General features: G+C 45.4%; 1 protein-coding gene across 1 annotated transcript in view; it reads right to left on the bottom strand.

The window, feature by feature from the left end:
- lrrc39 (leucine rich repeat containing 39) overlaps positions 1–10137 on the bottom strand; it is a 36771-nt gene extending 26634 nt beyond the window's left edge. The window contains exons 1-2 of the mRNA XM_068037568.1: positions 10010–10137; positions 9816–9921 (exon numbers count right to left, since the gene is read on the bottom strand). Of these exons, the coding sequence (XP_067893669.1) occupies positions 9816–9921; positions 10010–10137 (234 nt within the window). The remainder of the gene's footprint in view (positions 1–9815; positions 9922–10009) is intronic.
- Between the last annotated feature and the right edge of the window lie 4385 nt (positions 10138–14522).

Below are 14522 nucleotides of genomic sequence, written 5' to 3'. Positions count from 1 at the left end.
TAACAGTAATAAGCTAAACTAGATATCACAGGGTTGCACCTGTACTATCTCATCTAACATGGTATCGTAGTCAACTTGAAAGAGAAAAGCAATAATCAGAGGCAGACTAAAACCGGGCTACTTTCGGACACATTCTAGAATAGCACTGGCAGAGGCTTTGGTGCGAATCACCAGGCTTCTCTCACTGATCAGAAATGTGGTATAGAATGACCTAACAAGTGAATGAGATATGTTTCGTCTCTTCCAGTTTGCTCCCTCTACCCCTCCAACTCACCGTTCCTACAGACTATAGGGCAAAGAAAAGCCACAAGGTTGATCCCTAGTTTTAATAGGCTGAGTTATGAAGAAACTTCAACCTGCTGAGGATGCATTTGAGAGCTGATCATGTAGACTTATACAACAATAAAGGGGAGAAAACTTTAAACCATTTAGGACAAGGGGGCACATGGTCAAATTTTTAAGAGGTAATTTAGGACTGATATCATGGCTACACTTCAAAATTAGTTAATTGGCTGCAAAGCACTTTAGGATGTCTGAGGTTGTGAAAGGTGCTATATAATTGCAAGTCTTTCTTTCTCTCTTAATATCTTCATGCCAAGAGTGATCAGCACTTGCAATGGACATCCAGGCAGAAAGGTGGAGGCAAAAACCCTGGAATAATCTGACAAACAGATACATCAGTTGGAGGAGTCTCGGCTTGTTCTGGATGGATAAATTAAGATGGGCTGAATTGCCTTCCTCATCTGTAATTACCTTGTGAAAATCAGGACCTTCTTGTCTGTACATCCCAGTTGGTAAATTTAGCACACTGAGCCTGGTGGCTCTTGTTTCTTGGTAACCAGAACTGGACACAGTACTTGAGGTACATCCTGACTAGAACACTGTACAGTTTAATCACAACTCCCTCTAGTCGATATTCTACTGTTTTGGCTGCATAATTCAACATTCTGATGATGTTGTTAGACATGTTGAGCTTCGAGTTATTAAGATTCCTAGGTCGCTTTCAAGTTCATCCTAAGCTATTTCATTCAATACTGTCGTGGAAGTATGCACATTACCTATGTGCCATATTTTAGACTTGTCTGCATTAAATTTCATCTGTCATTGTTCAGTCCACTCACATATTTTGTTTAACTCATTCTGTAATTTCCATCCTGCCACCAGTTTAGTATTGTCTACAAATTTCAGCAATTTTCATTGTATTTCTGCATCAAAGTGATTGATGTGAAGTCAAAAAATAATGAAGCCAACTCTATGCCTGCCCCACCCCACTTCCACCCCCCCCCCCCCCCCGCCCAACATCACCCCTTTAATCAGTACTTGTTGTTTTCTACCCTTCAACTAATTTCTTATCCATTCCCAAGTTTTGCCCTGAATCCCCACAGCCTTGAGCTTTCCGTATGGAATTTTATCAAATGTATTTTTAAGATCTAATTATAAATATTGTAGGTTTACTGCAGTTAATTTGAGTTGCCACTTCATATCAAGAAGGTTGGTCAGGCAGGATTATCCCTGTCTAATTATTCCCTCCTTACACGTCTCCACTTTGTCACCTCTCTCTCCTCCTTAAAACCTAGTTCTTTGACCACCTGTTCTAATATGTCCTTATGTGGCTCAGTGTCAAAGTTTGTTTGGTAACACTTCTATGAAGTGCCTTTGGGATGTTTTACAATGTTAAGTGCAAGTTGTTGTTGTAAAGCCTTGTTACTAGCTGTTTGCTAGGTTATTGTAGTACAGATAATCCTAAATCTTATTCTTGATATCTTATTCCATGTTTCTGCATAGAATGGATGTAAAACTGTAGCAGCCTGTGTCTGATAAGTAGTCCATTATGAATATGGGTAGCCTTGTTTTAAAGTATGTTACCTCTCTAATATCCAATAATTGAGCTGAGTTAGGATTGGTCCTACCTCACCTCAGTTGAATAACTTGCCAAAATTCACTGTTCAGCACAAGAGAGAGAAATTAGCCATCTCTTCCAGACAAATGTTTGATCTGTGCCAGTTTGGCAAACACTTCACCCAGTCTCCTGGCCACATTGTCCCTGTTTCTCCCTGTTTTATGTACAATGTAACCTCTACCAGAGTTTAAACCTAGGACCTTCCGTGCTGGATCCAACACTAAATCAACTGAGCTAACCCAACTTCAATATATCACACAAAGAATGGTCGCTTAGGTGAAATATTTGAGTGCAGCCAATGCTTATGGATCTGTATCGCAGTAAGAATCAATCAATGTTTTCAGATTTGGGGCGGCACAGTGGCGCAGTGGTTAGCACCGCAGCCTCACAGCTCCAGGGACCCGGGTTCAATTCTGCGTACTGCCTGTGCGGAGTTTGCAAGTTCTCCCTGTGACCACGTGGGTTTTCGCCGGGTGCTCCGGTTTCCTCCCACAGCCAAAGACTTGCAGGTGATAGGTAAATTGGCCATTGTAAATTGCCCCTAGTGTGGGTAGGTGGTAGGGAATATGGGATTACTGTAGGGTTAGTATAAATGGGTGGTTCTTGATCGGCACAGACTCGATGGGCCGAAGGGCCTGTTTCAGTGCTGTAAAAAGGAATTTTAAAAGCTGGGGGAAAGGTGTTGAAATGTAGAAGAGGCAAAGTTTCTTAACTATTAAAATGTTAATTATTCAATTTATGTCATATGAGGTTCCTGTTAATGAAAGATGATTTAAAAACTGAAGATACATTTAAATTTTTTTGAGGTGAAAGCCAATTGATCCCATATTGCCCTCATTTTGATAGAATGATTATGCTTCCCCCACCCCCCCCACCCCCTGTTGTTCTGTGAGTTTCTACATTATATGCTCGGTAATCATATTCACCATATCTTTTGGGCCTCCTTATCTCGAGAGACAATGGATACGCGCCTGGAGGTGGTCAGTGGTTTGTGAAGCAGCGCCTGGAGTGGCTATAAAGGCCAATTCTGGAGTGACAGGCTCTTCCACAGGTGCTGCAGAGAAATTTGTTTGTTGGGGCTGTTGCACAGTTGGCTCTCCCCTTGCGCCTCTGTCTTTTTTCCTGCCAACTACTAAGTCTCTTCGACTCGCCACAATTTAGCCCTGTCTTTATGGCTGCCCGCCAGCTCTGGCGAATGCTGGCAACTGACTCCCACGACTTGTGATCAATGTCACACGATTTCATGTCGCGTTTGCAGACGTCTTTATAACGGAGACATGGACGGCCGGTGGGTCTGATACCAGTGGCGAGCTCGCTGTATAATGTGTCTTTGGGGATCCTGCCATCTTCCATGCGGCTCACATGGCCAAGCCATCTCAAGCGCCGCTGACTCAGTAGTGTGTATAAGCTGGGGATGTTGGCCGCTTCAAGGACTTCTGTGTTGGAGATATAGTCCTGCCACCTGATGCCAAGTATTCTCCGAAGGCAGCGAAGATGGAATGAATTGAGACGTCGCTCTTGGCTGGCATACGTTGTCCAGGCCTCGCTGCCGTAGAGCAAGGTACTGAGGACACAGGCCTGATACACTCGGACTTTTGTGTTCCGTGTCAGTGCGCCATTTTCCCACACTCTCTTGGCCAGTCTGAACATAGCAGTGGAAGCCTTACCCATGCGCTTGTTGATTTCTGCATCTAGAGACAGGTTACTGGTGATAGTTGAGCCTAGGTAGGTGAACTCTTGAACCACTTCCAGAGCGTGGTCGCCAATATTGATGGATGGAGCATTTCTGACATCCTGCCCCATGATGTTCGTTTTCTTGAGGCTGATGGTTAGGCCAAATTCATTGCAGGCAGACGCAAACCTGTCGATGAGACTCTGCAGGCATTCTTCAGTGTGAGATGTTAAAGCAGCATCGTCAGCAAAGAGGAGTTCTCTGATGAGGACTTTCCGTACTTTGGACTTCGCTCTTAGACGGGCAAGGTTGAACAACCTGCCCCCTGATCTTGTGTGGAGGAAAATTCCTTCTTCAGAGGATTTGAACGCATGTGAAAGCAGCAGGGAGAAGAAAATCCCAAAAAGTGTGGGTGCGAGAACACAGCCCTGTTTCACACCACTCAGGATAGGAAAGGGCTCTGATGAGGAGCCACCATGTTGAATTGTGCCTTTCATATTGTCATGGAATGAGGTGATGATACTTAGTAGCTTTGGTGGACATCCGATCTTTTCTAGTAGTCTGAAGAGACCACGTCTGCTGACGAGGTCAAAGGCTTTGGTGAGATCAATGAAAGCAATGTAGATCAGTGGAATCCGTTATTACACCAATCCATAAAAATGAGAATGCTATAATCACATCACATTTATATAGCACCCTCCATGATTTCAGGAGTTCCCAAAACACTTTACAGCCAATTAAATACTTTCAATGTGTGGTCACTGTTGTAATGTAGAGAAACATGGTTACCAATTTGTGTCAACAAGGTACCATAAGCAGCAATGAGATTAATAACTAGATTGCATGTTTTAGTGATGCTGGTTGAGGAATAAATGTTGGCCAGGACACTGAGGAAAACTCCCCTGCTCTTCTTTAAATAGTGCAATGCAATCTTTCATGTCCACCTAAGAGAGTAAATAGTGCCTCAGTTTACTGTTTCATCCACAAAGGAAAGACAACATCTGTAACAGTACAACACTCTCTCAATAATGCACTGAAGTGAACCCTAAGTGCCCCAATCTCTAGAGTGGAACTTGAATCCATCAACAACAGACTGAGAGGTGAAAATGCTACCATTGAGCCAATGCTGATACCTAGGTTCAGGTGCTCTCTGTATGTCAGTTTAAGTCTAAATCTTGTTTACTATTTCTCCACAATGAGCAGCTACATTGCATCTGTCACATGATTCTGGATCTCTAACAGTGTTTGTATTTGAACACTTTAGAAATTCCATCAATGTTCATCAGAATCAATTTATTGTCCTGTTATTTTTCTCACCATGCTTTGTTGAACACTTCTAGTATCAGATGTTTAAATTTATCCTTCAACAGACCAAATACCAGGATGTGAAGGAAACCCTGCTGTCAAGAGTCAGCATTAGATTGAGTAGTCAACCTTTCAAAGCTCAAGAATCAAAAAATAGTAACTATATTGGGACCACATTTTACCTTATCAGTATGCTCACTAATATTCTCACTGTAACTACAGGCATCAAATTTTGAAACCTAGCCCATCAGGGCGGCCGATCATTATATTTAATGGGCTGCACTTCAGCCACAGAAGACACCAATTGGCTTCCTTTGTTATGACAAGAGGTGAAAGTCAACTTCCAACCAATGGCCTGGATTTTATAGTCATTACAAAAGCTGCTGACCTCAAAGAAAGCCTCACCGAGATCTCTGTGACGAGATCTTTAAATCCTTTTGCCATGCAGTGGATTCTATAATTGGGATTCCCAGCGAGGAGCTGCAGTTATGTCAACTAACTATCCAAGCAGCCTATCACATTTACAGAATTCTCACAGACAGAAATCCATTAATGAATCCAGGTGCATTCAGGAGAACGTTTTTGCCCAGTATGTAGCAAGTCAAACAAGAGAGGGCGCAGTTTTAGACTTGGTTTCAGGCAATGAAGATGGGCAGGTGGAAGGAGTGGCAGTGGGAGAGCATTTGGTGGTTGTGATCATTATTCAGTCAGTTTTAACATAATTATGGAAAAGGACAGAGATAGAACAGGAGTTAGAGTTCTCAATTGGGGTAAGGTCAATTTTACTAAACTGAGGAGTGATTTAGCGAAAGTGGACTGGAAACAGTTACTTGAAGGTAAATCAGTGTCAGAAGAGTGGGAGGCATTCAAAGGGGAGATTCAAGGGTTTCAGGGTAAACATGTTCCCACAAAGAAAAAGGGGTGAGGCAGCCAAATCTAGAGCCCCATGGATGTTAAGGAGCCGACAGGGTAAGAAAAGGCAGAAAAGAAAAGCTTATGTCCGACACCGAGAACTCAATACTACAGAAAGCCGAGAGGAGTATAAAAAGTGGAGGGGTGATATCAAAAAGGAAATTAGGAAAGCAAAGAGAGGGCATGAAAAAATATTAGCAAGCAAAATCAAGGTGAACCCAAAGATGTTTTATCAATACATTGAGAGTAAGAGGATAACTAAGGAGAGAGTAGGGCCTATAAAAGACCAAAAAGGTAACCTGGTGATAAGGAATGGAAGATATTGGTATGGTTCTTAATGAATACTTTGCGTCTGTCTTCACAAAAGAGTGGGACGATGCCGGTATTGTATTTAAGGAGGAAGAGTTTGAAGTATTGGATATGATAAACATAGGGAGAAAGGAAGTATTAATGGGATTAGCATCCTTGAAAGTTGATAAATCACCAGGGCCAGATGAAATGTATCCGAGGCTGTTTAAAGAAGCAAGACAGGAAATAGCAGAGGGTCTGACCATGATTTTCCAGTCCTCACTGGATGCAGGTGTGGTGCTGGAGGATTGGAGATGTGCTAACATTGTACCTCTGGTTAAAAAGGGATCGAAGGATAGACCGAATAATTACAGGCCAGTCAGTCTAACCTCAGTAGTGGGCAAATTATTGGAATCAATTCTGAGAGCCAGGATAAACTGTCACTTAGAAAGGCACAAATTAATCAAGGATAGTCAGCATGGATTTGTTAAAGGAAGATCTTGTTTGATCAACTTGATCGAATTTTTTGAAGAAGTAACAAGGAAGATAGATGAGGGTAGTGCAGTGGATGTGGTCTACATAGATTTTAGCAAGGCTTTTGACAAGGTCCCACATGGCAGACTGGTTAAAAAAACAAAATCCCATGGGATACAGGGAAATGCAGCAAGGTGGATACAAAATTGGCTCAGTGGCAGGAAACAAAGGGTAATTGTTGACGGCTGTTTTAGCGACTGGAGGGCTGTTTCCAGTGGCGTTCCGCAGGGCTCAGTACTGGGTCCCCTGCTTTTTGTGCTGTATATTAATGATTTGGATGTAAATGTAGGGGGCATAATCAAGAAGTTTGCAGATGACACAAAGGTTGGCCGTGTGGTAGATAGCGAGGAGGATAGCTGTAGGCTGCAGGAAGATATTGATGGTCTGGTCAGGTGGGCAGAAAAGTGGCAAATGGAATTCAACTTGGAGAATTGTGAGATGATGCATTTGGGGACGTCAAACAAGGCAAAGGAATATACGATTAATGGGAAAATACTGAGAAGTGTAGAGGAAGTGAGGGACTTGGAGTGAATGTCCACAGATTCCTGAAGGTAGCAGGTCAGGTCGATAAGGCGATTAAGAAGGCATACGGAATCCTTTCCTTTATTAGCCGAGGTACAGAATATAAGAGCAGGGAGGTTATGCTGGAACAGCTGGAACTCATTGGTTAGGCCACAACATGAGTACTGTGTGCAGTTCTAGTCACGTCATTACAGAAAGGATGTAATTGCAGTAGAGAGGGTACAGAGGAGATTTACAAGGATGTTGGCAGGACTGGAGAAATGCAGCTATGAGCAAAGATTGGATAGGCTGGGGTTGTTCTCCTTGGAACAGGGAAGGCTGAGGGGAGATCTGATTGAAATGTACAAAATTTTGGGGGACCTGGATAGAGTGGAGGTGAAGGGTCTATTCGCCTTAGCAGAGAGCACCTTTGTTTAAGAAGGGTAGCAAGGATAATCCAGGAAATTATAGGCCGGTGAGCTTTACATCAGTGGTAGGGAAATTATTAGAGAGGATTCTTCGGGACAGGATTTACTCCCATTTGGAAACAAATGAACTTATTAGCGAGAGGCAGCATGGTTTTGTGAAGGGGAGGTCGTGTCTCACTAATTTGATTGAGTTTTTTGAGGATGTGACGAAGATGATTGATGAAGGAAGGGCAGTGGATGTTATCGATATGGACTTCAGTAAAGCCTTTGACAAGATCCCTCATGGCAGACTGGTGCAAAAGGTGAAGTCACACGGGATCAGAGGTGAGCTGGCAAGATGGATACAGAACTGGCTCCGTCATAGAAGACAGAGGGGAGCAGTGGAAGGGTGCTTTTCTGAATGGAGGGCTGTGACTAGTGGTGTTCCGCAGGGATCAGTGATGGGACCTTTGCTCTTTGGAGTATATATAAATGATTTAGAGGAAAATGTAGCTGGTCTGATTAGTAAGTTTGTGGACGACACAAAGGTTGGCGGAGTTGCGGATAGTGATGAGGATTGTCAGAGGATACAGGAGGATATTGATCGGTTGGAGACTTGGGCGGAGAAATGGCAGATGGAGTTTAATCCGGACAAATGTGAGGTCATGCATTTTGGAAGATCTAATACAGGTGGGACGTTTACAGTAAATGGCAGAACCCTTAGGAGTATTGACAGGCAGAGAGATCTGGGCGTACAGGTCCACAGGTCACTGAAAGTGGCAACGCAGGTGGATAAGGTAGTCAAGAAGGCATACGGCATGCTTGCCTTCATCGATTGGGGCATAGAGTATAAAAATTGGCAAGTCATGCTGCAGCTGTATAGAACTTTAGTTAGGCCACACTTAGAATATTGCGTGCAATTCTGGTCGCCACACTACCAGAAGGACGTGGAGGCTTTGGAGAGGGTACAGAGGAGGTTTACCAGGATGTTCCCTGGTCTGGAGGGCATTAGCTATGAGGAGAGGTTGGATAAACTCGGATTGTTTTCACTGGAACGACGGAGGTGGAGGGGTGACATGATAGAGATTTACAAAGTTATGAGCGGCATGGACAGTGTGGATAGTCAGAAGCTTTTTCCCAGGGTGGAAGAGTCAGTTACTAGGGGACATAGGTTTAAGGTGAGAGGGGCAAAGTTTAGAGGGGATGTGCGAGGCAAGTTCTTTACACAGAGGGTGGTGAGTGCCTGGAACTTGCTGCCGGGGGAGGTGGTGGAAGCAGGTACGATAATGACGTTTAAGAGGCATCTTGACAAATGCATGAATAGGATGAGAATAGAGGGATACGATCCCCAGAAATGCAGAAGGTTTTAGTTTAGGCAGGCATCAAGATCGGCGCAGGCTTGGAGGGCCGAATGGCCTGTTCCTGTGCTGTACTGTTCTTTGTTCTTTGAGAGGTCAGTGACTAGTCAGTGATTATTTTAAACATTTAGTATAAAAATATAGTAACTAATTTTAATGATGACATTTAATAACACTCTACAAATATATTTTCTCAGGGCCAACTCTGTTGTTCAGCAGTAGTTATTACTCAGATTGCTGTTCAAAACCTGATTGAACATGGTGTAATTTTTTTTTGGTAAGTTTTCTGTGAGAGTGGAAAGGGGGATGTTTTCGCCACATCAACTAATTTCAATGATTACTGGCACTGGTGACGGAATCCACAGTGCAGCCTGTAGCAGAGCAGTGAGTGCCCGACCATAACTTCAGGATTTCCAGTTAATCTGCCTTTGTGCTAAAGTTGCCATCAGATTCAGAAGGGCAATGGTGGCAAACGCTGGCAGTTTGCCATCAAAAAACACCACAAAATCTGGGCAAAAGAATTGGACACCAGTAGAATAGCAGCTGAGATTTTTTTGTGCTTGTTTGAGAGCTGTTTTAAACAACTGTTTAACAAAATCGTGCTTTGCAGGAATATTTTGGCTCTTTAGTTAATGGGGGATACATTGAGATTCTCTCCAGAGTGGGGGAAATCGGGCTCTGGTTCATCTTGTGATACCAGTGCCCATCACTGAGAGTTTGTAGGTGGAATATATTCATTCAAACTCATTGCATAGAATATACAGCACAGAAACAGGCCATTCAGCCCAACTAGTCTATGCGGGCGTTTGTGCCCCACATGAGCCTCCTTCCACCCATCTTCATCTAACCCTCTATTTCTTTCTCTTTCGTGTGTTTATCCAGCTTCCCTCAGCACGTCCCAAATCGCTTTCATCTTACTTTTGATACAAGTTACCGACCTTCCATTCCTCCTTCTCAATCCTCAGCAAAATTCTTCCCTCTTCAGTAACCACTTTCTCTTTAAGCCTGGCCAGGTTTATTCGGTTCTGCCACACCATCGTTAACCTGAAAAGAGATGAAATCATCAGGAGCTGACACTTTCAGCATTAAGAAAAGAATTGATTCTAAACCTGCAGCAGCTCCCAGCACTCACCCCCTCAGCGACTTCCGTTTCGACCGCTCTTTTTCTTTCTCGAGATCTTCATTCAGCCTTTGAATCCTTCCTTCCCAAAGTGCTTTAACCGTGCAAACCGAGCCGGCACACACCACCACCTCTGTCATGCTTTCAGGCAGGGTCACCGCATGGACCGAGCGGATCTCAAGGCGGAGGGAGGCTGCAAACAACACCAGAGATCAATAAAATGCCGAAAGACGGCAGCGGGAGTCTCACACAGTCAGAGGCGAGTGCACGAAAGTCTTTTTTTTAGAGCCACAGCTTGAGCCCTCAGTTGGAAACCGGGATCGACTGCTTCGCGATCCTGAACCCGGTCCCTGTACCAGCTGCTGTGTGGACTGAGGAATCATTAGATTTATTGTTCTGCCTCTGCCAATCTGTCCAATTGCCTGATTTGGCACCGATACTAAAAGCAAAACAGCTTGACTGTAAACGGAGTGAATTTGATTTTTTAAAAAGTTGCAGATACTGATCTCAGTCACGGTCAGACCTGTTGTATCTCAGACAGCGCCTCGATCACCGAGGGTGAAGCTCTCCGGGAGCTGCTTGTTCACCAGAACGGCTCGACGCTGTGATCCTGGGCGAAATGCGATGCCAGACTAAATTTAGCCAATGACCTAAATAAAGAGACGCCGGCTGACCAAAACGCCTCAAGGACCCAGAATTTGACATGATGCACGCGGCGAGCCAAGGGAATGTTACTGATCTCTGATTTTTTTGTGGCTTTCACTAAATTCACCAAGGTGTTTAGAGTCCATTTTTCTACTGATTTTTATCACTTGTACACTTAAAACAAAACATGAAGGATAGAAAAAGAAAAAACTCACATTTAGAATATCGCCTTTCTCGACCGCAAAGCGCTTCATATCCAATGAAGTATTTTGAAGTGTAGTCACTGATTTAATATAGGAAATAGCCTGGCTTCTTAAATTGTCAATAAAAACTGGCTTTAAATGTCCTTAAAATGTTTGTAAAAGCAGAAGTTAATTAGTCTTGGGAAATACAATTGAACTGTTATTATGTGGTATTTATATTAAATAATGTTTTCAAGAGCTGTTGAAAGGTTGATCAGAATGAAGATAATAAATAGCACTAGGGCCAAGCCGATGGGACAAGGCTTTTTTCTCATACAATTCTGTAAAAAAAAATGCATTACAAAACAGCACCAAGTTGACATTCCAAAAAGTGCAAAAGAAATCAGTTTTCTTCGATACAGGAGTGAGTTGCCTCACAGCCCATCCATTCCATTTTACAGGCCATGTACATTTTACAGCAAACCCATATTTGGTGCAGCCCGAGGGGTTTCCCATGGGTCCAGCCCCTCAGTTCACTTTGGTGGGAGGACCTTACACAGTGGTCTTTCTCCATTGAGCCTTTGCTGCAGCTGCCTCAAACTTTAGTGCGTCCCTCAGCACGTAGTCCTGGACCTTGGAATGTGCCAGTCTGCAACACTCGGTCGTGGACAACTCTTTTTGCTGAAAGACCAGCACGTTTCGGGCAGATGAAAGAGCGTCTTACACCAAATTGATAGTCCTCCAGCAGCAGTTGATGTTTATCTCAGTGTGCATCCCTGGGAACAGCCCGCAGAGCACAGACTCCTGTGTTACAGAGCTGCTTGGGATGAACCTCGACAAAAACCACTGCATCTCTTTCCACACCTGCTTTGCAAAGACGCATTCCAGAAGGAGATAGGCAACTATCTCTTCCCTACCACAGCCACCTCTAGGGCAGCGTGTGGCGAGGGTGAGACTCTGGGCATGTAGGAGGGATCTCACGGGGAGGGCCCTTCTCACCATCAGCCAAGCTGCGTCTTTGGCAGTCTGCTCGGGGAACCATCCGACAGGATCCACCATCTCCTTTTCCCGTAGGGCCTTGAGGACATTCTGTGCAGACCACTGCCTGATGGACTTGTGGTCAAAGGTGTTTTCCCGCAGAAACTTCCCCACAAAGGATAGGTGGTACGGCACAGTCCAACTGGTTCTTTATCCTCAAAGGTGTTCAGAGGGCAAGAGAGAGACAGAGGGAAATGTCCCGACTCCAGAAAAGAAAGCCAAATCTGCTCCGGCTGCAGTCGAGCTCAAGGAGGATCTCCAAGAGGTGAAGAGTCAGCAGGCCTCGCTCTTTGCCACAGAGACCTCCAAGATCATCTTCCAGTCCAGAGTCCGCTCTGTTGAGCAGGATGAGACGTGCTCGCGTTACTTCTTCCAAAAGGTACACACAGAGAGCTCTGTAATCAGCAGCTTGAAGGAAGAGGATGGCTCAGTAATGTCATTGCATTCTGACATACTAAGGATCAGCAAATCCTTTTATGCTGGGCTGTACAACGTGAAGCCCATGAACAGCACGGTCTCCCAGTCCTTCCTGTCATCTATCACAGAGGTCTCAGATGACAGCGTGCAGGAGAGTCTGGACAAACCGGTAACTCTGGACGAGCTGACAAAGGCCGTCAGGTCCTTCGAGACGAGTAAAACTCCTGGAAGCGATGGCTTACCGGTTGAGTTGTATACGGCTTTTTGGGACTGGATCGGCTCAGACCTGCTGGAAGTGTACGAGAGTATGCTTCTAGCCGGCAGCATGTCCGAATCCATGAGGAAAGTCATCATCACCCTCATCTACAAGTGGAAGGAGGAGAGGGTGGAAATCAGAAATTGGCGGTCCATCTCACTGTTTAATGTAGACTACAAGATTCGGTCCAAAGTCGTCGCCAGTCGGGTCAAGTCTGCACTAGAGTTGGTGATTCACCCTGACCAGACCTGTACTGTACCCGGCAGGAAGATCTCCGATAGTCTCTCGCTACTCAGGGATACGATCGCCTATGTACGGGACAGGAGGGTGGACACCTGCCTCATCAGCCTGGACCAGGAGAAGGCTTTTGACAGGATATCGCACACCTACATGATGGACGTGCTTTCCAAAATGGGGTTTGGGGAGGGAATCTGCAATTGGATCAAACTGCTCTACATAAACATCAGTAGCGCAGTCTCAATCAATGGGTGGGAATCAGTTTCCCGATCATATCTGGAGTCAGACAGGGCTGTCCTCTCTCCCCGGTCTTGTTTGTTTGCTGTATCAAACCTTTTGCTGAGTCCACTAGGAAGGATGTGGGCTTAAGAGTGATGACAATCCCAGGCAGCGGAGGCACTCAGGTGAAAATCTCCCTGTACATGGAAGACGTCGCCGTCTTCTGCTCGGATCCGCTGTCGTGCGCAGACTGATGAGCATCTGCGACCAGTTCGAACTGGCCTCGGGAGCCAAAGTAAATCGCAGCAAGAGCGAGGCCATGTTCTTTGGGAACTGGGCCGACCGATCCTTTTTCCCCTTCACCGTCAGGTCAGACTACGTAAAGGTGCTAGGGATATGGTTCAGAAGGGCCTGGGCGTGTGGCAAAACCTGGAAGGAGCAAGTAGCCATTATACACCATAAACTGAGCATGTGGGAGCAGCATTCTTTCTCCATTGTGGGTAAGAACCTGGTCATCAGGTGCGAGGCGCTCACGTTGTTGCTGTACGTGGCGCAGTTCTGGCCCATACCCCACTCCTGCGCCTTGGCGGTCACCCGAGCCATTTTCTGCTTTATCTGGAGATGCAAAATGGACCGGGTCAGGAGGGATACGATGTTCAAACCTCTGGATAAGGACGTGAAGAATGTACCCAACGTCGCCCTCATCCTGATGACCACCTTCGTGTGCAGCTGCATCAAGCTGTGCGTACAGCCCCAGTATGCAAACTCCAAGTGTCACTACGTGCTGAGGTTCTATCTGTCCCCGGTGTTGTGAAGGATGGATCTGATCACATTGCCGCGGAACACTCCATCCAGTTGGACTGTGCCATACCACCTATCCTTCGTGGAAAAGTTTGTGCAGAAAAACACTTTTGACCACAAATCCATCAGGCAGTGGTCTGCACGGAATGTCCTCAAGGCCCTACGGGAAAAGGAGACGGTGGATCCTGTCGGATGGTTCCCCGAGCAGACTGCCAAAGTCATTTGGCAGAATGCCTCATCACCAGAACTTTCAAACAAGCACCGAGACGTAGCTTGGCTGGTGGTGAGAAGAGCTCTCCCCGTCAGATCCCTCCTGCATGCCCGGAGTCTCGCCCCCTCCATTCGCTGCCCTCGAGGTGGCTGTGGTGGGGAACAGACTGGAATGTGTCTTTGCAAAGCAGGTGTGGAAAGAGATGCAGTGGTTTTTATCGAGGTTCATCCCAAGCAGCTCTGTAACACAGGAGTCTGTGCTCTACGGGTTTTTTCCAGGGACTCACACCGAGATAAACATCAGCTGCTGCTGGAGGACCATCAATTCGGTGAAAGACGCTCTTTGGTCTGCCCGAAACTTGCTGGTCTTCCAGCGCAAAGAGATATCCACGAATGAGTGTTGCAGACTGGCACATTCCAAGGTTCAGAACAATGCGCTGAGGGACGCACGAAAGCTTGCGGCAGCCGCGGCAAAGGCTCAATGGGGAAAGACCACTGTGTAAGGTCCTCCTGCCATAGT

Source organism: Heterodontus francisci, chromosome 8, assembly GCF_036365525.1.
Source record: "Heterodontus francisci isolate sHetFra1 chromosome 8, sHetFra1.hap1, whole genome shotgun sequence".
Classification (NCBI taxonomy): Eukaryota; Metazoa; Chordata; class Chondrichthyes; order Heterodontiformes; family Heterodontidae; genus Heterodontus; species Heterodontus francisci.
Note: the sequence above shows the minus strand (reverse complement) of the source record. Positions and strands in the feature narration are given on the sequence as shown.